The sequence below is a fragment of the Solanum lycopersicum genome, chromosome 4, assembly GCF_036512215.1.
Source record: "Solanum lycopersicum chromosome 4, SLM_r2.1".
Classification (NCBI taxonomy): Eukaryota; Viridiplantae; Streptophyta; class Magnoliopsida; order Solanales; family Solanaceae; genus Solanum; species Solanum lycopersicum.
Genome location: NC_090803.1, coordinates 65317387 through 65340855, shown reverse-complemented (window position 1 = coordinate 65340855; position 23469 = coordinate 65317387). Strand labels below are relative to the sequence as shown.

At 33.8% G+C, this 23469-nt stretch overlaps 3 protein-coding genes across 6 annotated transcripts; 1 reads left to right on the top strand and 2 right to left on the bottom strand.

The window, feature by feature from the left end:
• The first annotated feature begins 5175 nt into the window (after nt 1-5175).
• AREB1 (ABA-response element binding factor AREB1) lies at nt 5176-9276 on the top strand. 3 transcript variants are annotated; one of them, XM_069296366.1, is made up of 5 exons: nt 5176-5570; nt 6090-7325; nt 8151-8222; nt 8300-8329; nt 8899-9276. In XM_069296366.1, the coding sequence occupies exons 2-5, from the start codon at nt 6162-6164 to the stop codon at nt 8971-8973; spliced, it is 1341 nt and encodes a 446-aa protein (XP_069152467.1). In that variant the 5' UTR covers nt 5176-5570; nt 6090-6161; the 3' UTR covers nt 8974-9276.
• An 872-nt stretch (nt 9277-10148) lies between these two features.
• LOC101252484 (THO complex subunit 5A) lies at nt 10149-17224 on the bottom strand. Of its 2 annotated transcripts, XM_069297428.1 has the most exons (9): nt 16724-17093; nt 16248-16433; nt 14371-14661; nt 13085-13421; nt 12620-12954; nt 12265-12521; nt 11297-11891; nt 11073-11207; nt 10149-10702 (listed from the first exon to the last, which is right to left on the bottom strand). In XM_069297428.1, exons 3-9 carry the CDS (start codon nt 14560-14562, stop codon nt 10436-10438), a joined length of 2118 nt encoding a protein of 705 aa, XP_069153529.1. In that variant the 5' UTR covers nt 14563-14661; nt 16248-16433; nt 16724-17093; the 3' UTR covers nt 10149-10435. The 2 variants fall into 2 exon arrangements, with proteins under 2 accessions (XP_069153529.1, XP_004238149.2); XM_004238101.5 differs by lacking the exon at nt 16248-16433 and having other exon boundaries at nt 16724-17224.
• Nucleotides 17225-17972: 748 nt separating this feature from the next.
• On the bottom strand, nt 17973-21902 carry LOC101252775 (annexin D5). Its single transcript, XM_004238102.5, has 6 exons — nt 21664-21902; nt 20428-20573; nt 19988-20206; nt 19303-19518; nt 19140-19229; nt 17973-18441 (listed from the first exon to the last, which is right to left on the bottom strand). Exons 1-6 carry the CDS (start codon nt 21737-21739, stop codon nt 18238-18240), a joined length of 951 nt encoding a protein of 316 aa, XP_004238150.2. The 5' UTR covers nt 21740-21902; the 3' UTR covers nt 17973-18237.
• Between the last annotated feature and the right edge of the window lie 1567 nt (nt 21903-23469).

The window sequence follows — 23469 nt, the reverse complement described above, 5'->3', positions numbered from 1 at the left end:
TTTTACCAAGTGTTGAATGATAGTATATTATGTATTAGAGTTTTCACTTTGCAACATAGTGCATGTATTAATTTGACATTATCCGTTCACAAATCAAACTAATGGTGCTAATAAGACATGTTGAATTTAGACACGTAGCATGCAGTGGGCGGCTTGTGATATTTTTCTGTGCAGTTGAGCACTAAAATTTAGGATTCTTGTTTACTAATCACTTATGTCATTTTAATTGTCCTAACTTTTAACTCATATTATCTAGACTAGAAGGGATTTAATATATATATAGAGAGAATTATCCATGACTCATTAAAAAATATTTTTTAGTGTAAAAAATTGTTATGTTATTCAGGTATTATTAAACATATACTTATCCAAAAAAAAGATTAAAAAAATACACAGGACTAATGTGAAAACACAAACAAATTTTTGAAAAGAAAATTACACTTGGCACTAATAAGAAGTTATATGTAAAGAAAATTTCACTTGGTTATAAGAAGTAATATGTAAAGAAAATTACACTTGGCACTATAAGAAGTTATATGTAGTGTGCTTTGAATGTAGCTAGAGAATAATGGCTGAATGTAGCTAGAATAATGGGGCAATTTATAAAAATAGTGTTTGAGGTGAGCTACTTTTAAATATTTGATATCGCTATTTTCAAAATATCAAGTTAAACATAGTTCGATTATTAATTTTAAAGGTTTTATTCCGGATAAAAATCGAGGATTAAAAGTTTAATATCATTCATTTTAAAAAGATTATTAAAAGCAATGAAGTATTTTCAAAGTGTTTGACTAAAAACTTTTTTTTATAAGATTTTTGATAAATTTAAAAAAGAAGAAGAGGATTTTGACACTTTTAGGACATATAAGTTTGGATAGGGTTTTGACAAATGGCTTTATTATACAAATGAGTTTATTATTTATGTCTTTAAAAGATAATATTATGTTATTTAGTTTGAGTGTATTATTTGGTTTCATGTCAATTTCTTAATCATGATAAGAGCTCTCATGCAATACATATGTCGAAAAATTAGTATATCTATATTCTTTAATATAGTAACTTTGTATTTAAAAGAAATTTGCTTATATTTTTTTGAACAATATCTGGACACTAAAAGTCAGATTAAACACCTTAGATATATATATATATATAACCAAACATTTTGTCACTTACTTACAATACATAATATATATTCACTATACATAAGCAAACTGAACTTTGGGACTGTGTGTTAATAAAAGTGACAATTACATGTTAATTAGGATTATATGCTTCTTCCTTCATTGCACTTGGGAAATTAAAATCAATGATAACGATTGATGGACTTAAAAAACTACTATTGCTTTACTAATTATTAAGAGAAATAACTAATGAGTGACACGTGTATATATGCATTCATCATCCTCGATTGTTCTCAAATTAATGCTTTAAATGTTAGGATCGAATCTACACACACTTAATGAAAGAAGAACACAAGAACTTTTAAGAGAAAGAGATAAGAAATCTAGAGAGAGAAAGAGAGAAACCAATATTTCGTGATAACACCCCGTGAGTAAACTTCCACGGCGATGGGATATATATATTAATTATTCAGAGTATTTTTACTTACAGAGAATAAATGAAAAATAAATAGTAAAACCTAAAATTTAGCAATACATCAAATATAAATCAGACTCCACGACCTAACATTAAATTCATTAAAAAAATTATGGAATTAAAAGTAAACTCCAAAAAGGATATAGTTAAGTGTAATGACATAGTACATTTGGCAATAATTTATAGGTTGTAAAATTAATTACATCATTGTCCATCAAAGTTCAAACTTTTCTTTTTCATTTTTTACCATTTTTAGCATGATGATAGCCCCAAAAGAAGGAGGAGGAGGAAATTCAAAGATAAGGATATGATTTCCAATTATAGACTCTTCAAATTGAAATTAGATGTCGAGACTTGTATAATATTCTTCTTTCAATAATATTCGAGTTATCTTACACTGTTACACGCATCTTATCAATTTTATTATGTGATTATCAATCTATATATATATATAGAGATATCGAATAATTTTAAGGTTGTTTAGTTAGCTTATAACATACCTTTAAAACATCTCATTAGGTGGCCATCAACAAATATAGATATATACAAAATAGCTCAATTGATCAAGGTTTAACCAATAGAAAAAAAAATTATCTTTAGAAAAATTTAAATCTAAAATTTTTATACAAAAAATTATCAGTTATTCTTAGGTCACTCTTAATTGAGATGTTTGCACTATCTTTATCAGTTTAAATTGTGCATTTTCAATCGAAGTAAATGATTATATCATTATTATATATCTCTTGACAATAGTGTTTGCGTTCTATAAAGCTTAGCCAATTTCACAAAATAAATTGAAGTCTAGTTATCCCAAGTATACATCTTTCTATTTGTCTCCTTCTAATTGGAACAACAAGCTAATTATTGATGCATCACCTATTGGGATGCAACCAGATGTCTAAATTTCACCAAATGATTATTTTTATTTTGTTGGAATATTGATCAATTGGATATATATTAACTCTCCGTGTATGCTTGTTCACATTATTAATTTTAAATTTGAGTAAATCGAAAATAATTTTTCTACGCTACAAAGATAGAAATATAAAGTTACAATACTATCTTACCTTCCTTAGCTTCCCTATATATCTATGTAATTTTGTATATAAGAGAAGTCACGTAACCGGTTACGCTATCGATCATGACGCTTTTTAAAAAATTAAGATTTAGAAGACTTTAACGATAATAACAGATAATTTATTTAACTATCTTTTATAATTATGAAAGAAAGAGAGGTGATATATTTGTGGAATCACACCAAATATATTATTATTGATCTATGGGCTATTTGCGAAAATAAAACTCTTGATATGTAAAATATATTAGTGAAAAAAATAAAAAAAAATCTTGATGCAAGTGTCATGCATATATAATTTCTTCGTCATATATAGTTGAGGTATTGAAGTGCCAAAAGAAATAAACTAATATATTTGCAACTTCCTATAAATTTGTTTTTCAAATTGAAAGATAGGAAAGAATTTTTGGCTGTATATTAATGATTTTAATTATACTTATTTTGATAGCCATTTGTGTATTAAATAGTATTTACTAAACATATTTTTAAAATGTATATCTCTAATGGAATACTATTTACTCAAACTAATTTGGATTAATAAAGAACATGATTAGGAGATTAATTAATCTCCATAACATAGAGAAAATGGTACACATTTATATATTTATACTATAATCCAAAGTATATTCATTCTTGAGTACAGATACTGACCATAAATTAATTAATTACTGAAATTAAAGTAAAGATGCCGTCTTGGAGATTGTTATGCCAGTATATTGGTGATCGATTAATTATAAATTAATTGTTGTTTAACGTTAATGGGAAGCCACATCTTAAGATTTTGACCTTGAATTGAACAATCTTTTTGATTAATTCTAGTTTAGGTAATGCTTATGTAAGCCCTCACACATGCTTCACCTTAATAAACATACAAGATCTCAGCTCACTTTATAATTTTTTCGTGAAATATCGGAGTTGGTTGACAATATAAATTTTTACTTTGTTCGTGAGGCTCTCTAATTTTTCAAAAGAAATGTATATTCTTTCACTTTTAATTTTATTGTACTATAATTTCTTATATATTGATCCGTTATAAAAAGAATGATAAGTGCATTTTTATATTTTTGAAAGATGAAATCATCTCCTTATTCAGTCCTTCGAAGGGTACCATTAATGAAAAGTTATATTACAAACAAACATTTCTATAACCATATTGTTTGTTATTGTAACGAAATATTATAAAGATCATATAGTATAACATAACATAAAAAGTAGATTTCCAAAAAAAATATAAACCGCTATAATTAATCACCAGATCACTATTATATAAAGGTCTTAGTTTTAAGTTTTATGTCATAAGCCTTTATGATTTGTGTTGGTGAAGAAAATGTCTTTGTTGTCTGGGTGAGTAGACAATTTATGGAGACCCATATTGTGCTTTATCATTAATAAAGTTTGTTTTTTGCTTAATTAGGTTACCCATTTTACTCACATCTTCCCACAAATATTCTTTTATTTATTATATATTAATTATATTAGTATAAAAGTCTTTATATCATTATTGTATATGCCTCACAACTTAAATTAAGTTGAAATTCTGCAAAGCTAACACATGGCTATGTGTCTTCAACTTCACATGTCGTAGTCAACAAGAGATAGGTCTACAATGATTGATCCTCTAAATAGAAAAAAAACAAATTGTAGTCTAGTTTTACTTGAAATAGTTATGTAAGAGAGAGGCATAGTCCAAATGAAGAAATATATAAACATGAATTATGATTGATAACATATATAAAGAAACAAAATTCATCGATAGTAATGCAACAACTAATAATTTCACTAAATTATCTTGTATACTTTTTTTGGATAATATTTGCTTAGTTGGAGTGGATAAGAGAGATACTATGTTTTAAAATCAAAATTTGAATTTTTGCCTTCGTTTTTTCGAAGTATATAAGAAAAATATAAAAAATGACATCAAGGTTATTTTTGTAATCCACGTATAAGTTATGTCTGATATAAAAAGAATAATACAATGTTATGCTACAAATATTAGCCAATATTGTTATTACAAAACCACCCTAAAATGGTAATTAAAGAGAAACAACTAAACAAATATCGAGATTGGTTGCAATTTGATGAATATATTGTCACTCTCGTGACACCAAATTCACTCTTAACAAAATAATATGGAGTTCCGCTATTTTAAGCTTAGCTCTAATCGAAGCTATTAGATATATTATTTTTCATCCGTTATTGGATATCCGCATTGTAACGTTTGACTAAAATCAAGTTGCAACAACGTAGAGGCATTTTTGGGGGGCGGAGACACTTCTAATAGAAATTTTTATATTTTTACGACAAGAAATTTGAAGCATCTGTTTAAATACAGAAGAATCTCAACTATTTCACTACAAAACTCGGTATAAAAGCACTTAAAAACTTCAATCAAAAAGATCTCAACCAATACTAGCCAATAAGAAAGTGCCAAATAGTGCAAACCCAATAAAGGATCACTTCCTTATTTTAGTATATAGCCAATCTCTAAACACCAAATGGCCTTCACACAAGGGCTACTACTACACACTTTTGGGCATGCCCTATTTTATGCTCACATCACTATCCCATAAACCAAACAAACTAATCTCAACCATTCATTTCCTTTCTACGTGGATGGTTAGATATTATCCCACATTTCACTCAATTATTGGCCCAAAGTCACACCAACCTTTCTCCTACCCCATCACTATTGGCCCAAGTTTTATACTTTTGGGCCCCACAAAAGCCCATTAATTTATTATCCAAAATTATATATTTGGGCTACCGACTTCTTTTTTAAAAAAGTCCTAATTAGCCACTTGGCACTTTCAAGAACCACTCAAAGCCAAAGAAGAAACGTCTAGCAGTGTACAAGTGAAGGCCAAAAAAAGGAGAAAAAGAAAATCAAGAAAAAAAAAAGGTAAACAGGAAAACAAACTGTTTCTTGTGTTCCCATGTCAAAAAGATAGTTTTTTTTTTCTATTTTTCTTTTTTTGGGTTGGTGTTTTCTTAAATATAGTCTATTTGTGGATAAGTAGTCAAATGATTAGTTTTCTTGATTTCTTATCTTCAAAGTTTTGATCTTTCAGCTTTGTGATTTTTTAAGTTGAGTTTTGTGTATTTGAAGGTCAAAAGGTGTGTTCTTTATTGGATTGGTGGGTGGGGAAGTTGTGTTTTGGGGGTTCTTGGTGTGAACTAAAAATGCAGTCAAGTTAGTTGAATGAAGTGAATTTCAAATAGGATTTGTTTTTGATGATTTTATTGATAAGGGGTTGGTGAGTTTTAGCTGTAAATTGATTTTTGATCTCTTTCCAGGTATATTTTGCTTTTAATTAACCGTGTGTTTGTAAATAGATGTACATTTATGTGAAGGGTTGAACAGTATGATAAGGAAAAAGGTTTAAAGGGAAGTGAATTAACTTGTTGATCTGATATGTAGGTTTTGTGATTCTTGAATAACAGAGCTGAAATTTGAAGGCGGATTGGGTGAGGACTGAGGAGTTTTAGTGAAATGGGGAGTAATTATCATTTCAAGAACTTTGGTAATGAGCCACCAGGTGAGGGTGGAAGTGGTGGTGGTGGGAAGCAGCCGGGGAACTTTGGATTGCCGCGGCAGCCATCAATCTATTCATTGACGTTTGATGAGTTTCTTAGCTCAACAGGAGGGAGTGGTAAGGATTTTGGGTCAATGAACATGGATGAGTTGTTAAAGAACATATGGAATGCTGAGGAGAATCAAACAATAGGAGGGCCTGGGATTAATGGGCAAGAGGTTGGTGTTCCAGGTGGTCATTTGCAGAGGCAAGGCTCTTTGACTCTACCTAGGACACTGAGTCATAAGACTGTTGATGAAGTTTGGAGGGATATGTCAAAGGAGCATGGTGGTGGGAAGGATGGAAATAGTGTTGGAGTGCCACCAAATATACCTCAGACTCAGAGGCAACAGAATTTAGGGGAGATAACACTTGAGGAATTCCTAGTTAGAGCTGGAGTTGTGAGAGAAGATGCACAGTTTGCTGCAAAATCGAATAATGCTGGGGGAATCTTTGGTGATTTGTCCTATGCTGGGAATAATACAGGGCTTGCATTTGGATATCAACAAGCTAATAGTAGGAACACAGGTTTAATGGCTGGTAGTATCCCTAACAAGAATGGTGAAACTCTTATTCAGTCTGCTAATTTGCCACTGAATGTGAATGGGGTCAGATCCACACAACAACAGCTAAGACCACAACAACTGCAACAGAACCAACAATCACAGCCACAGCAGCAACCAATTTTCCCAAAGCAGCCTGCTTTGCCCTATGGTGCTCCTATGGCTATCCCAAATAGTGGTCAGTTGGGCCCGGGAATGAGGGCAGGGATGGTTGGTATCCCTGATCCAGCACTCAACTCTAATTTCATTCAAGGCGCTTCTCTAATGGGTGGAGGAATGAATATGGTAGGTTTAGGAGCCAGTGGGGTCACTGTTGCAACAGCATCTCCTGGTGTTTCATCATCAGATGGACTTGGGAAGAGCAATGGAGATACACCTTCTGTATCTCCAGTTCCTTATGTGTTTAATGGTGGTTTAAGAGGCAGGAAATACAGTACTGTGGAGAAGGTCGTTGAAAGGAGGCAGAGGAGAATGATAAAAAATAGAGAGTCAGCTGCTAGATCAAGAGCTCGAAAGCAGGTAATAGCTCGAATCTCACATAAGCTATGCCTTTCATGTCTGCATGAATTTTGTATTACATGTAGCATCATCAATGCATGCATATTACGAAGAATGATGGATCATGTATGAACAAGTCTAAGTAATAAGCTGGGAATCATCGATTGTTATATTCTTTCTTAGACGTAGCTGTGTGCTCTAGTTCACTAGTTGAAGAGAAACGCAGCTACATCTAAGAATCAAGAACTTGTCTGACCTGTTTCTCTAACTACATGCAATATCTTTATGATTTGTGAACTTGATTTACTTTCCAGACCGAAACATAAATCATCTGTCGATTGGTAAAGAGTCCTCACGTTACCAAAAAATTCCTGAAAGAAATGGCACTAGCTTCTCATCAAAGGAGTTTATCTCACATTTTTCAGTCTAAAATTTTCCAGTCAAGTTTAATGGGAAAAGTTTGCTGCTGTTTTGGGGGCTTCATATATGTCTACTTTCTGGTAGCAATACTCTCAGTATTATCTGTCATACAGCCGAGAGACATGAACAGCCAATCTGGCTCATTGGATGTCAAATGTTAATACTAATTTGCATTTATTCCATCAAAGTTAATCTCTATATGACTCTCCAAACCTATCAAAAAAATTAGTAAAACTCTCCAGAAATCCTTAGTGTTAAATACCATGCCTTCGCCTCTGATTGTTATACTATATGTAGCCTAGACCAAAAACTAGCCCATCAAATCCCTTTAATTTCAAAGTATGTGCATGTACTTAACAGTGCCTCGTTTTAATATGTTGTTACACTCTTGTGTTCAATGATTATCATCTTTTTAAATTTCTCTAGGCCTATACTATGGAGCTAGAAGCAGAAGTCGCGAAACTAAAAGAAGAAAACGATGAACTTCAAAAGAAACAGGTGACCTTTTATTCAATCACATTGCATGTTTTGTCTGTCTCAATGGTTCATCACTAACTAGATTACACTGCGTGCAGGAAGAAATGTTAGAAATGCAGAAGAATCAGGTACATAAAGTTCTGGTTCCTCTTTTTCCTTCATGCTTTTATCTTTTCTGCACAATTTTGCTTCCATATACATAGTTAAATAATTCAGAAATGCACTCATTCATCGTGGAACCTGCCTTTTATCCTTATGTATGTATAATTGGTAACTATCTTTTAGATCATCCATCCACTCACCATGCCTGCTACTTTAGCCCTATGGGATCGAATAAACACTTCTCAGCATTTTTCCTCGCTGCCTGAAAAACAAAATGCCGTTCTTTGCTACTGACACTACTCCCTGAATCAACCATCTCAAGTCATTGTTTTAAAGTGGCTAAGAAGGCACCCTTTCTTTTGGCACACTAATTCATCCCTATAACCTGCATTTTAATCTCACTATGTACTTCATCTAGTCAGGCCATCCATGTCATAAAAGAATAACAGCTCTTTTCGGTTTGATCCTATCCAATTTTTATCCATAGAAGCTCAAAGCTAGTCTACCTTGCTGATCGTGTTGTTTTCTTCTTGAACTAAGCTAGCATAGGCATTTTTGGATCCAAAAACTTATGTATTGCATTTTTGTGACACAGGTTATGGAAATGATGAACCTTCAAAAGGGAGCTAAAAGGCGATGCTTAAGACGGACACAAACTGGTCCATGGTAAAAAAGGGTTTCATAAATTAGTGGTATTAGCCCATATTTACAGACTTATAGTAGGTGCCCTGTACAGAAAGGGAATATGTATTCACTGTAGATCAGAAGAGAAGAGTTGTCTTTTTGCTGTAGGTTTCTCATTGTGTTAATTTCTTATTCCCTTCGATGGCATCATGCATAGAATAGAGCCAGAATGTAGAAATACCTAGTTGACAGCAGATACACATAAAAATACATAAATTAATGGAGGTACCTCTTGTAATGTGTTCTGTACAAGTGATTTGGAATATTGTTTTGACAGGTTCACTTTTAAGTTATGATGCTCGAATCCTCCAGAAATGACGAAAAAAAAAACGAACAATGTATCTTGAAGTCTATATATTTTTAGGAAAAAGAGTTGAAACGATTTTCAGTATGCTGTCTAAATGTTTTTCCAAAAGGGTTTACCACAAACAAAACTTAAAAAATATCACCGTACTTGCAAATGTGTAATTTAACACCAATTTTCAGCGTAAGTGCGTAGGTGGCTTAAGTTGAAGATCACTAGTGATCTTCTAACAAAAGGCCATTTCTTCGATTTTTCAATTAAGACAGAGTTTTGACCCTTCTTCTATATTTTCAAATTTCCATTATAAAAAAGGTTATTGGACTGTATCCTATGCAAATTTGCATACACATTGAGGAAAAGCGGCTTTGCTTATCAACATCACTCGAGTTGAATACAATCTCACTTTTACAAACTTAAATTAGGTGGTTTCATGCGATCTTGTGATATTTAGATACCTCAATGGATGGTTTTTCTTTCAACCCTTTATTCCTCAGAGGCTATCAACGTTTCATGTGATCTATAGCTAAAAGGCTTTTCCCATGCAAATGCTGAAGAAAAACCGGTATTTACACAGCGCAATAATATAAAAAGATGTCGACCAAACGGTATACATACTATTGCACTGTGCAAAGCGCCATGTGGTTGACATCTTTGACAGAACGCTCTCAAAGTAGAGGTGGATCTGAAAAGGCGCTATATCAACAGCTTATTTTCGGTCTGGAGAACACCTTTAATGATGTTACAGACTGAAGATTTTAGCAATACAGTTTCAAATACTTCTGTCAGTCGACAGAAGCAGGCCATGGCCATATAAACAATCAGCAAATTGCCAAATTGTCTAAATAATTCTGAAGAAATTTGGGAGTGTAAAAAATTAGCTAATTTATTGAATCATCCTTACAACCAGCACAAGGCATCAACAATCGAAAAGAAAAAGGAGACCGATGAATTAGTGGCTACCATCAGCCTCATCAATTTGAAAAGATAGGCAACAAATAGCATCTTAATGTCACCAAGAGCCGTATGTTGCAATGTGAATCTCAGTAGTACATGGTATAGCACGAAAGACGAATCACATGGAATTAAACAACCTAGTACACTCTAGAAATAAAGCTATAAAATGTAACAACATTTGGCATATTACCTAGTATGGATAGCCAGGGGTGCAAGAACCGTCTTTCCATGAGATCATCTTCCTATGATCTCTTCCTCTAAATGATCGAGCAACAAGCTCACCAGTCATAGGTTTGCATAAACCAACATCAATCACAGAAGTGCTCCTTCTCTTCTCAGAAGATGAACCCCCATCTTCAACATAAAAGTCAAACAACAATGCAAGACAGCGAACCTGATGAGCTAGGACTAAGTTTTCTTCAGCTGCAGCTATAGCATTTAAGATGTGAACATTGACCTGCAACAGATTAGACAAGCTACTTCAGTATAAGATTGACCATAAACTTTGTTGAAAACTGACATTGACTATCTCAATTAATGAACAAGCCAGCAAATCGTCTGACTCTTTAAAACTACAGTGGGTTAATGAAAAATTTCTGCCAGCAATTAAAGAATAAGCCTAGTTTCCTTTTGAATAAGATAGTAGCCACAGGTTTGCTGCTGAATTACATATCACTGCAGACCTACCTTACATGGATCAAAAACACTCAATACTTTTAGATCTATTTAAAGCATAGAAACCCATTTAACACGGTCCAGCAAATAAAGAATCCATGTAATATAGCTACAGGATGCAAAACCAAACCATTAAGTTTGTTACTGCTAACCTCTGCTTCCATGCTGCGAAGTTCATTGTACCACACAGAACTATCCACCTTGTAATAGCTCTCTGCCTGTTTTGCCTCATATAGGCTCAATGTGAAAAGAGGAGGCCTCAGTGGATACTCCTTGCTGATTTTGATCTGCCATAAGAATTACCCAAATGTCAACCAGGAGGAGGAAATTTAAATTGAATTTTGAGATAGAAACTGAGAAAGGAATGACGTTAGACCTTGGATTCCAATTTCATTTTTCTTTCCTCATTATCCATCTTTCTTGTCAAAACAAGACAATATTCCTGAACCTTGCAGTCCACCCATGATGTATCACTGACCCCAGCAGATCCAGGTGTATTATTACTGTCCTGCTCAATCTGCACAATGTCATCCATTTCAGTATCTGATTCCAGAATAAGGTCTGTATCATCTCCGTATTTCTTAAAACTCGGTGACTTCCCCTTTGTAATTGGAGAGCTGGTACTCTTTGAAATGAACGCCAGCTTTGTAGAATGATCAAAATCAGTTCTTTTAATCGGTGTGACGTTCGTATCATTTATTGAGGTGGTGGGAACTAAGGATGGAAGCTCCCCATCTTCCCTCGTGCTTTCTACCTCTTCTTTAGAAGAGGCAGACTCTCCATCCACCACAACTTTCGTAGGATGCTGAACTTGTTCCGTTTCTGTGAGAGTCGATGACGGAACCTGACTAGGAGATGTACCAAGAGGGAACCATGCATGCAAACTGCAGCGAGGATCATGAGAAGCCCAAGGAACTCTTCTACCGGCTAGAGCTGGCCAGTTTAGGTTCATTAAAGAGTCAAACTGCTCCCTGTAACTCAGCCAAAAAAATTTCAAATTTCCAATATGAGTCAAGACCTTGCTTTCTGACCTTAAGGCGAAAAATAAAAGAAGAATAGGAGTAAAAGACAAGTCTATAGATGAAATTTCAATAATGAAAAACAAGGAAAAATACAAGACATCACACCATTATCCGTGCACAAAAGGACAGTAGAAAATATAAAGAAGGCAGAGTACGAACTTGCAGAGCAAGTAAAACAATCGCTATATTTAATGAATTCAAACATCTTCAGCAAAATAAAACTGCACGTAAGATCATCTCTGCCAGAAGTCAGTCTCATCTATGAGACTATGACATTTGTCCCTACAGATCACAACTCTAAACATACAGTTCAGTGACTCACACTAGAGCCAGCTGAGCCTTTTTCCGAGCACGAACTCTTTGCACAACCGTTTGCACCCGATTTTGTTGCCGATACAGCGACAGACCAGAGATAACAGCAGTGTGCTTTGATGTCTCATCATTTGACGTCTCAAAACCTCTAAGTGACGGTGACACCTCAGGTAAAAAATCGATGCCTGCCAGATGCTGCGCCCACTTGTATGGTCGTGAGGTTCTCCTTTCATCGAACACAATTGAATGATCAATTAGCTTTGCAGACTGCAGAAAACAAAAGAAGCTAAAAAAATCAGAAAGACTGAGACAAACAGTTGAAAGTAAAAGGATTAATAAGTACTCCTATATCTCAAGTTGAAAACCTGGTGTGGAAGCTCAAGGCCCGTGTCATCCGGAAATAAATTGCATAAGATGTCACTATCAGCATTCTCTTGAGAGCCTTCAACTCCAACACACACACTATTCAACTTCATTAAGTACTCAAATTTCAAAGTGACAAGTTTTTTAGATTGTAAATCAGATTTCTCGTCATCATGTATATGAAGTGTGACTTTAAGAGGGTGAGTTTGATAAATTCCAGCCTGCTCCAGACTTTCCTTGCTGGGTATCTTTTTGGGACGCTTTCTTCTCCTTTGTCCATCATCTTCATCATCTATCTCATCATCAACTTTAGAGCTCTCTAAGCTGGCAGAGACACCTTTACATGAATGAATTACCATTCAGATAAGAACATATAGAAGAGCAAAGGAAGTAAAACAGGTACTTAACTAGGAAAAAAAGGAAAAAAATGATGAGTCCAAACAAGAAATACAGAGAATTGGACTAACCAGTGTCTTTATTTGCTTGCTGGCGGGCAACAGCTTGAGCATCCTTCACACTACCAACAATCTCCAGATCCACATTTTCTCCAAAGGCTTCTTTTTGGGCCATGAGCTGTGAATAAATAACATAGAGAGGCGGAGGAAGCAACTCTGCATATTGCACCTGCTTCAACTTTTTTGTGTGGAGTACTCCAAGCTGGTGCTGCACCGGCAAGGATGCTTTCTTGAGTGATTTTAGGTGCGATGGGAGACTTGACAAGAACTTCTTCCTGTTTGCAATGGTCTCCTGTAGAGCCTTCTTTTTCTGTTCCAGTTTCTCACGAAGCTTGCATAATTCTTTGCGCTGACACAGCAAATAAGTAAATTCAACACAAAGCTACAGTCAGACTTATCACACCTAAAAGGAGGAGCTTCAGCCACTCCTCCAATGACCATATAAGAGGTAGCTGTTATACTAAAAGCAACATACAGCTGATACATATTGTCTAATACAAGTTCTAAATAGAGACGCATAGAATTTGACCTCAACTTTAGCCAATACTAAATGGTACCAAGATCTTTTTCCAGCTCATGAAATAACATTTTGCAACATCTACATTATAAGAAGATTATACACGTGCAATATGTGCAGAATCCACTGAAAGCACCACTACAAGGGAAGTCAAGGTGGGTATATTTTCAGAATATCTCTATTCCCCATTGACGTACAAACCTCCATGTGACCTCAAACTTAGCGACATAAAAGAGTCAAGAGAAGCATAAAATTTGACCTCAACATTAGCCAATACTAAAATACCCAAGATTTTTTCGAGCTCATGCAATAACATGTTACAACCTCTACACATAACATATATTTTAAAAAAAAAGAACAGATAAGTACAATATGTGCAGAATCCACAGTCAAAAGCATCACTAAAGGGTAGCCAAACTGGGTATAGTTTCAGAGTATTTTTATTGATTGTAACAACATTGGGTATGAAACTTTCTTCACAACATCTACTTCTGGAACCAGTTTAGTAATTGAAATAAAGAAGATGATTATAATATTACCTTTAAAAAAAAAAAGAAAAAAAAAAGGAAAGATGATAGTACATAAAGACATAGAGTTTAAGAATAAAGATAAGAATTTGATTCACCAAGCAACATGAAACTTCTAACAACTCCGTTTCGCACAACATGCTGAGAAAGAACACTAGTAAACAATTACTAATGTGGAAATAGAAAGGAGTGCTCGCCAATTACTAGTGCGGAAATAGAAAGAAGTGCTCGCCAATTGCATTAAACTAGTTTACCTGGAATAGCTCAAAATTGAACCGCTTTAGCATCAAATTATGTGAGTTATCATTTGACAGAACAGTGTTTTTTATCTCCAAGGGTGCATCTCTAAAGAATTCTTCCTCGGGAACAAGTTCAATATCAGGATATTTTGACCTGAAATCTTTGCAGGCCTTTATAGCTTTCACATAATGACTTTTTTCATACATCAAGTTGTGGAGCTGCAGCGTGGTGAAGTCCACAGGAGCTTTTGCACGTTCAGTTTCCCCCTTCACACGATCCTCTTCGAGCAATATTGATCTATTTGCCTATGGGACGTTTAAGGTAGTGTGAAAAAGTCAGTCGAACATATTATAGATTTCCAGGCACAAATTACTTCCGTGCATAGATTTAATGGCACAATTATTTTGCTATTCCGCAATCCTAACGTTGGTTTATTAAAACAACTTAATAATGGTAAGATGAAATAAGAGAGCCCAAAACGTTCCACAAATTTCAAGGATTAGTACCTTACTCAAAGTGTGGAGCTCAAAAAATCAAATAAAAATATATGAATCTAAACTTTACATGGAATATGTCCAGCCTAACAATAATAACTGCAACCCTAAGAGACATTATATGAGCAATTTGCAGTGAAGCATGTTCAAGTTTGAGAAGTAAAGCAATCAAGCAATAATTTCATTCAATCAGAATTCGAGTTTAAACACAAGAAGATACAACCGACTCTCCAATATTAAGGGTACAGCCTAACAACTAGACCTAATCTTCGAGAAACAAATTGTCGGAATTCCTAAAGTAATAACACTCTCACAGGGCCATATATCTTCGTGTTGATCAACGCTGATTACAATATCGGGTACCCCAGTCATATATTTAATCTCGCCCAGATATGTTTGCAAGCGAGATAATTGTCTTTTCAACAAAGCTGCATCTCTTTCAGGAGACGGTTGAGTCTCCCTGTTTTTTGATCTATTCTCATGTCCCTGGACTTATAAAACTTGTTTTTATAGAGGGACAATTCGTCAACATACTGCCGAGCCATTTTTCATTAACATAATGACACCGGGCCCTTATTGCAGCCCACTCTACAGAATCAGCTGCTTATATTATTGTGATATAAGGCGCCATTTAAGGATTCCATTTCCTAGTACCATGACCAAAATGAAATAAATTGTTATGTCATAACATAGCTGTACCTAGACACAGTTTCATCCTATGGCTGAGTCTACAGGGGAAGCTAAAAACTAAAAATTTATTCTTGAGATGGGGACTCGTGTATATCCTGTTTGCATCTTCTGCAGCACTTTAGTCGAGACTGGAAGTCACCTATTTTTCAAGTGTCAGTTTACTAAAGATATATGGAGCGACATATGCAAATTGCAGAAAAGGATCAAGGCAATACTGGAGTGGGAACTTGAATGGAGTTGGATGCAACAAAATTTCAGAGGCGAAGATCCAAGGAAGATGATACTTAAAAGTAGTCTAACTATGGTGGTTTATGGTATATGGCCAGAAAGAAACAGACAGATTTTGCAAATCACATCCATGCACAAGGAGAAACTAGTACACTTAGATGAAGCTCTCTCTGAACACAAGAACTAGGAATAGTAGGATGTTGTTTAGATATGTAGAATCACTAAATGAGCAGTTAACTATATTTGCCATTTAGTTTGGTTTCTAGCAGATGAGATGAGAAAGGATTGAATTGGTTAATTCATATTTCATCCTAGCTTTGTAAAGAGTTCACTTGGTAGTTGGAAATTAATAAAATGTTTCTTTAATTGCCAAAAAGAGAAAGGAAGAAACGGAAGCACATGTATACAGTTCTTTTTGTTTGTTATGTACACGTAGATCAGAACTACTCAATAAATAAAATTGAGTTGAGATTACCAACCAGAGTGATCAAAGATAAACAATACTAACAGGTGTTTTGCAGGATGAAAATAGAATACAACGGAGAAAGGTCGCAGTTTCCTAAATCCGATTAATTAACTATGCATAGACTCCCTCCATGATAGTCCCAAATGAACTAGCGCCAGGGCAGCTGTACCTAAAAAGCACAGGTCTCCGGTAAATCTACCTACAAAGGTTTAGAGCAACTCTCAGTCTCTCACTGAGTATTGTAGCTGAGTCCATTGAATTACATCAACCAACATTCATAAGGATGATACATATATAAAAATTGAGTCTAGAGTACTAACAGCTCATACTTAAACTTAAACTCATCTTCGTTTGACTGGTCTAATCACTTCGTTAACAACAAAATGCTACCTCTACTTCAAAATCGGATTGACGAGCGGATTATTTAATTGGAAACTGGACTCATAGAACTTTAAAAAGGAACAATTGGAGATGCAATGAAATATTAACCTGACGGAGAGAGACGAAGTTGATGAAAATCTGAGTGACAAGTTCGCGAATTTCAGATTTCGGCGTGCTTTCTTTCTTCATAGAAAGCATTTTCGAGACGATTTCCTCTACTGAAGCTTTGCTTTGCTGCAGAACCTCGTGCGGCGACCTTTCCGGCTTGTGCTCCGGCAGTATCTCACCGGGTTCCCCCATGGTTACGTCCATTTTCATCTTTACTCAGTCGCTGCCTACAGGTTTAAGTGGTACATTAAGCTTCTGGATGTGTACGTTACTAGGGTTTGATCCGTTTACTCTTGCTCGAGCGAGCGCTTCGGTCTTCCCTTCTTATTGCTTCCTTCTTTTTTCTCCTTTTTTAAGCATTAATTTCCATAATTTAAAAGGAAAAAAAATTAGGCAAAAGATTTTTTTAAAAAGAGATATGTTTTTGTTTCAAGATGTTCTTGTATTACTCAAAAATTATTTTCTATGTGATACATTGTTTACTCGTTTAGAAAATACAAATACAAATTTAGTAAATTCCTTCCTTTAATATTTTATTTTTTAATTAATCAAAAATTTTTGAAAAATTGTTGGGAAATTTGATAGTCCGTCATAACTTCCGACAAGCAAATAAAGTAGCGAGCGCTCTAAAAATAATAATAACAACAATAATAGTTTGACTTCAAAATTTTAATACTACTTTTAATGTGATCATTTACCATTAGACACAATTATATTTTCAAACCACTTCCTTTTTTTCTTCATTTGTTTAATTGTATAAAACATACTTAATACCCTTAAAATGAGATATATGAAGCAAATCATCACCCTATAATAAAAGAGCAATCTATGTAGCATTTAAAATTGAATAGGAAAACAAATTTTCTTCAACTACTTATTATTGTCCATTCTTTTAATATTTGTGGCTCTCGAGAGTTTTTTTAAAGGAATGATTGGTCAAAGTTACGTGATAGTCTATAAATATTATTGCCTACCCAACACAGTCATACACAGTCAAAATTTACTAAACGCGATTACAATGAGATGAATAAAATTATGACATGGTTGAGAGATGTTAAAGTTGACTTTCTAACTCATACGTAAAAAAATCTCAATTGGACCATCATAATCAGTGAACAAAGTATAAACTTAATTTTTCAACAATATAAAATACTGACCGCACAAACAACAAATCTATTAAAGTGAGGGCAGGAAATAACGGATGTTGCAAAATATTTTTCAAAAAATTTAACCAACCAAACATGAGAAATTTAGGTGGGAAAAAATATATTTTCCTCCGGTACCAAACATACCCAAATAAGTGTACATCTGAAAGCACCTTCACAACACCATTCACACTTAGCATTCGACTAAACTAAAAAAGGTATCCAACTGATCATGGACAGACATTGTTCCAAATCAACTACTCAGCAAATAAGCAAACAATAATTAGCATACAATAGAAACTGCTTACACACTAGTTTCAACACTAATACCACACTAATAACACCTGTTGCATGGCGTAGACTCTTGATTCAGTGACCAGGCCCCAGAAGAGATAGAAGAAAGGTCCGATAATCACCAGAAGTCTCCGAATGAACAGCATCATTAAGAGATTTCTTATACTTTTTCTGGTACTCTGCTTTTATATACTGCATATCAATCTCAGTTCGCGTGACTATTATCCTTATGAGAGTTGTATCATTCGTCCCCAAGCCCTTCATTGCCTTGTGTAACTCCTGAATCCATTTAACATATGTAAGGTGCAGTACAGCCACAGAGTTTATACAATTTATTCATGTAAGAATTAGCATAGCTTACTAAATCTAAGACAAAAATGATAACACAGATTATAGCAAAGTACTAGAGATTATTCTGAAGCCCCCAATGAAGGATGCTATAGTAAAAACATGAAAATCTTTAGAATCCCATTCCATGTCAAACTTGAGATATAGAGACAACAAGAATAAGAAGAATTTATTACTGCCTTGGATCCTTGAGGAAGTCATTTTCAACTAATTAGAGGAAAATGTGATCCTTACCAAAATGTTCTCTCAAATATGAGCAACGAAACATGAGAAAAATGGAAAACAATACGTGGATAATGTTTTCCTTCGTACCAAACACACTAGATACAAATGCCAAATACGTATATAGACCAATTTAATAGGTAAGTGTTATAAGTCTGACTTTAAAGTTAAGTTGGTTCATCTAAGTCAAGGAAGGTAAAGAGAAAATAACACAAGTAAACAACACCCATATTACCAACCACAAACTCAACCCTCGCATTAGAATAAAGAATGAAAAAGGGGTCAATATCATTTCAGAAAAAGAAAGAGCTAGTCAGAAACATGAGTTCAAGAATATATTAATATTATAGGCAAAATGGTCATCATGATTATGACTTGATAAGAATTTAAACAAATGTAACTTGTACCTTTGCAAAGTATATTGCTGGATTCTCAGCACATTGCAAAATAGTCAAGAGAGCAAACTCAAAGAGTCCAGAGGTTTCACTTTTTACAGCCTGTAACAATTGCAATACACTGGTTAACTACAATTGGAAATTTGAATAAGTTTCTCAAATGAAGTCAGCTTACCTTTTTTAACTTCCTGGAATACATGCTGTGATAAGCAGAACTAACAGCAGCCAAGTGTGCCCTACTTCTTTCAGAGAAAATTCGTATAAAAGTCTTCTCATCAGTTCCCAGTTTCTTCTCCCCAGCTTTGTAAAGAGCTTTAGCATCATGATCAACCGAAGCTCTGTCAACTTCTGGGCCTTCATAGCGAATTGTGCTTACATATGCTAGAAGCAACTGTAGTGATAAAGAGACAATAATATGTCAATATCTTTCATTCATAAGATTCAAGCAATACGTGTAATTAGCTGTATGAATTTTAGAGATCAAACAAGCTAGACTCCCATTTGGATAAAGCAAGACTCAAACCATACTAGACTCAGTTAGGGCCAGACAAATGCAACTCAGTTCCATTCAAAGGACGCATAAGTGCCCAGTGCACAAAGGGTAAATGATATAAATACAAAACTTATTTGAGAGTCCTTCACTTTCCTTCCCCTCATCTTTCTCAAAGACGATAACTTCACAAATAAAGTTCCACAAACTACTATTACCCATTTACTTACTTTTAGGCAAGGTTATGGTTAGGTTATCTAGAGCTGTTTTATGTTCTCTTCTTTCATGTACTTGTAGTCATCATTTAAAAGTGACTAAAGAACTCAAGAGAAAAAAAGGATTATTTCATACAAATGCAAAGGGTGACTACCTTTTTGTGATCACCAGATGCGTGAAGCTCAATATCATGCTCAAGGTAGATTCCATTCATGGAATGGTAAAGTTGTTTGAAATGTACTATTTGAGAAGGAGTCCGTGAACATATCACTTCAGTGGCAGCTCTGAGATCAATGGCGTCAGCACTCAAAGCTTTCCTTACTAGGATAGCATCCCTTCCTGCTGGATCATACATCCAAAGCAAGATTGCTTTCTGGAACCATTCAAAATGATTAAAAAAAGATGAAGAAACAGGCTTGAAAGAGAAAAGACAAAAGGAGGAATTGCAAATTTTGCCACATGCAGTTTCATTTGTCTTTGATGTTCCTTCTGCCCTAAATTTTTAAATCTTTTATTTGAATGCAATAAGCTTCAGGCTTCTATAATTCTTGTTTATTGCAAATTATCCCAGAAATTTCTACCCTCCATCAATACCTCAAGTTTACCGCTAAGCTCTTTGACCAAGCGTTTGTTTAGATCTTCAGAATACATAGTTCTGTATTCCTGTTGAATAAGAGCACGCTGAGTAGCATCACGATGGGAAAGGATGTTAATGACTGCTGCTTTATCACATCCAAATCCTGCAAAACACAAATCAAGTAATTCACCTGAAGGCAAGCTGAACAGAAACACACTATAACTTAATGAATATTACAGCTTTTGAAGTCACCTTCAGATCTTCAACTACTGTATGCACTCAGACGAAATTACGTCAGAGATAACTTGACTTTGCATTTATTTTCTACTTTAGAGTACATACATTATAACCCCTGAAACTAAACTAAAATGGGATGATGATATTTATTTGTTACCCTGATTGCACTTAAAGTTGAAAGTAGTATAATGTCCTCTAAGAATAGTTTACTAGGAATTCTGGAAGCAAAATGTAATCTTTGTGTCTTGAATGATAAGTTGTTTGGTTAAACGTACTAGATGTGATACAGAAACTATAGAGCCTGCATGAATAGAGAAACAAACTGTGAAGGTTAATAATTATTTCAAGGATAAACTACTCTAATGCCTTGGAAGACACCATATAAACATTCTGCCAAGCGAAAAAAATGCAATTTCAATCTGATATGTTGATAATCATGGTGTCTAGGCCAGCTCTCGCGTAACTCTGTCCATCAAGGTTGGGACATGACAGATGGGAATAATCACCTAGTGTTCCTATCTCGAGATTTCAAACCTTAGACGTCACTTTATTAACCAGTAGGCCACACTCTTGGGCGTTCAATTTCAATCTTATGTTGTTCTAAATTTCATCAACTCCATCATCCTCTACATTTCCTCTTTGTTTACCTAGGGTTATACCTTTATAATTCTACAAAGCATATACACAAATCTGTTTGATAATAAACGCTTCTCCTAACTATTTTACAAGTTTCTTTTTTTTAAAAAAAAAAAAATACATGCTAGAACTACACATGTGATGTGCTTTCTTCCCTGGCACAACAAAAACAAGCTATTAGCCAGCCGACCTTCTGAATTTTCCTTTTTATCATGCTTGAAGCTTAATTCAATGAAACAGCAACTCATCCTCAACAAAATTTAACCAAAAAAAAAAAACAGCAATGGTATCCACAGAACAATACGAATTACAGTACAAAAGAGAAATCAAAATGAAGAAGAATAGTAGTAAACCCTAGAAGGAAGAGATCGAAATTTAACCTTTGAAAGCTTTGTATAGGTGCATGGCGTCATCACGAGGCGTAGTTAAAACTGGAGGAATACTCAGAGTAGCCATTTTCTCTCTTCTCTGTTTGCCCCTTCTTTCTTTTTTTCTCCGTTGAATAAAAAATGGGGAAAAATGAAATACACACGGTTTTCGTCAACTACTCCCAACAATATTCTTTTCCCTAAAAAGGTGTCACTTTGAGTCCACGTAATAATCCCAACCAACTTTACTCTAAAAAAATTTATTTCTTTACACGTTAAATATAAATTTGATTTATTTGTTAATCTATCAAAAATATAAATAATATTCCTCGTTTTAAAAAGGAATAATTCTATTTTCTTTACTCTATTTTAAAAAGAATAACTATTTCTTTTAGGTAACATTTCAATTTTAATTTTTCATTTGATCATAAGATTAAATTTTGATACATTTGACATAACTTTAATTTAGAACCACAAGATTAAAAAAAAAATCTTAAATTTCATTTCAAATCAAACTAGATTATCTTTTTTAAAATGAAAAGAATAATATTTCTAGAAGCACTTATAAGGAAGAAAAATATAGCCACAATTAAATAAATTATATGATTTATTGGAATGTCTCATAATATGAAACCTAACTATCTATGTAATGATATGCAATCTTTATTTTTAAGAATTTGTCAACGAAAAATAATACTAGAAAATAATTAAAGATACGATCTTTAATACTCAAAATTTTTGGCATGTAAATATGAAAAGAAAAAAAAGTTGGACTACTTAACAAACATAGGTGGAAATTTTTTAATTCTTTTTTTTTTTTTTTTGTAATATTGAGTGCCTTCCAAATTTACAATTGCACATATATTTTTATAGGAAATATATAAATACAAGATTTGAAAATACTTACCCTACTTATATGTTCGCAAACGAAATATATATAAACGGACAAGCGAAATATATAAACTGCGCGAAATATACATATCACAGCCTTCGTAGCTAACAAAAACTATAGTTATGGAGTGCAATTATCAAAACTATAGTTATAGAGACTTATTATGTCTATTATATATGCTGAAATATTCTCTTTTTTTAACACACAAAAAAAAAATTTGGAACCTTTTATTCTAAGTGCTATACAATATGAAATTGGCTCAACCTATAACAAACTTTATTCTCTTTCATGTATATGGATATTATATATAGTGTATATCTAACCAACTTTATTCTCTTTCATGTATATGGATATTATATATAGTGTATATCTAACCAACTTTATCCTCTTTCATGTTTATGGATATTATATATAGTGTATATCTAACCAAATTTATTCTCTCTCATGTATATGGATTTTATATATAGTATTATATATCTAACCTATATGCAGATTCCTTGATTATTGGGGAATTTATACGATATGATCTGCTAGTTTCACTTATTCGAATCTGGCATCTTAGTGGCCCAATACAAGAGATCCTTTAGCCCAGAATACACAACGACCCTTTTATCATCATTTTCAGACTAGATAAAAAGGTTGCTCTTGTTATTTGATAAAATTTAGGTCAAATATTGTGAAAACCAACTTATGATTAGAAGTTTTAAATTGGCAAAACATTTTAAAAAAAATGTTGTATATAAATAAACAGGCCTTATAGTTTAACGGTGTGTTTTAAAATTATGTGGTTCTAGGTCTAAAGCGAACAATATTACTAATGGACTGGGTCGTTATCGATGATATTAGAAACATTCGTATGTAAACTTTATCAACGGAAAGAAGCCTAAAATATCTTTAAAGTATTGCAAATGGTAAAAAATTACCCT

Bases quoted from the DNA above. Each gene is read 5' to 3' on its own strand.
- AREB1 (XM_069296366.1), top strand. From the start codon at position 6,162: ATGGGGAGTAATTATCATTTCAAGAACTTTGGTAATGAGCCACCAGGT. The intron at 7,326-8,150 runs GTAATAGCTCGA...AAATTTCTCTAG, and splicing joins GATCAAGAGCTCGAAAGCAG to GCCTATACTATGGAGCTAGA. The intron at 8,330-8,898 runs GTACATAAAGTT...TTTGTGACACAG, and splicing joins TAGAAATGCAGAAGAATCAG to GTTATGGAAATGATGAACCT.
- LOC101252484 (XM_004238101.5), bottom strand. From the start codon at position 16,933: ATGAAAATGGACGTAACCATGGGGGAACCCGGTGAGATACTGCCGGAG. The intron at 14,662-16,723 runs GTTAATATTTCA...AACGTCCCATAG, and splicing joins ACTTCGTCTCTCTCCGTCAG to GCAAATAGATCAATATTGCT. The intron at 12,522-12,619 runs GTTTTCAACTTG...TGTTTTCTGCAG, and splicing joins GCCTTGAGCTTCCACACCAG to TCTGCAAAGCTAATTGATCA.
- LOC101252775 (XM_004238102.5), bottom strand. From the start codon at position 21,739: ATGGCTACTCTGAGTATTCCTCCAGTTTTAACTACGCCTCGTGATGAC. The intron at 19,519-19,987 runs GTAGTCACCCTT...TTATCACTACAG, and splicing joins CATCTGGTGATCACAAAAAG to TTGCTTCTAGCATATGTAAG. The intron at 18,442-19,139 runs GTACAAGTTACA...AAATGGATTCAG, and splicing joins CAGCAATATACTTTGCAAAG to GAGTTACACAAGGCAATGAA.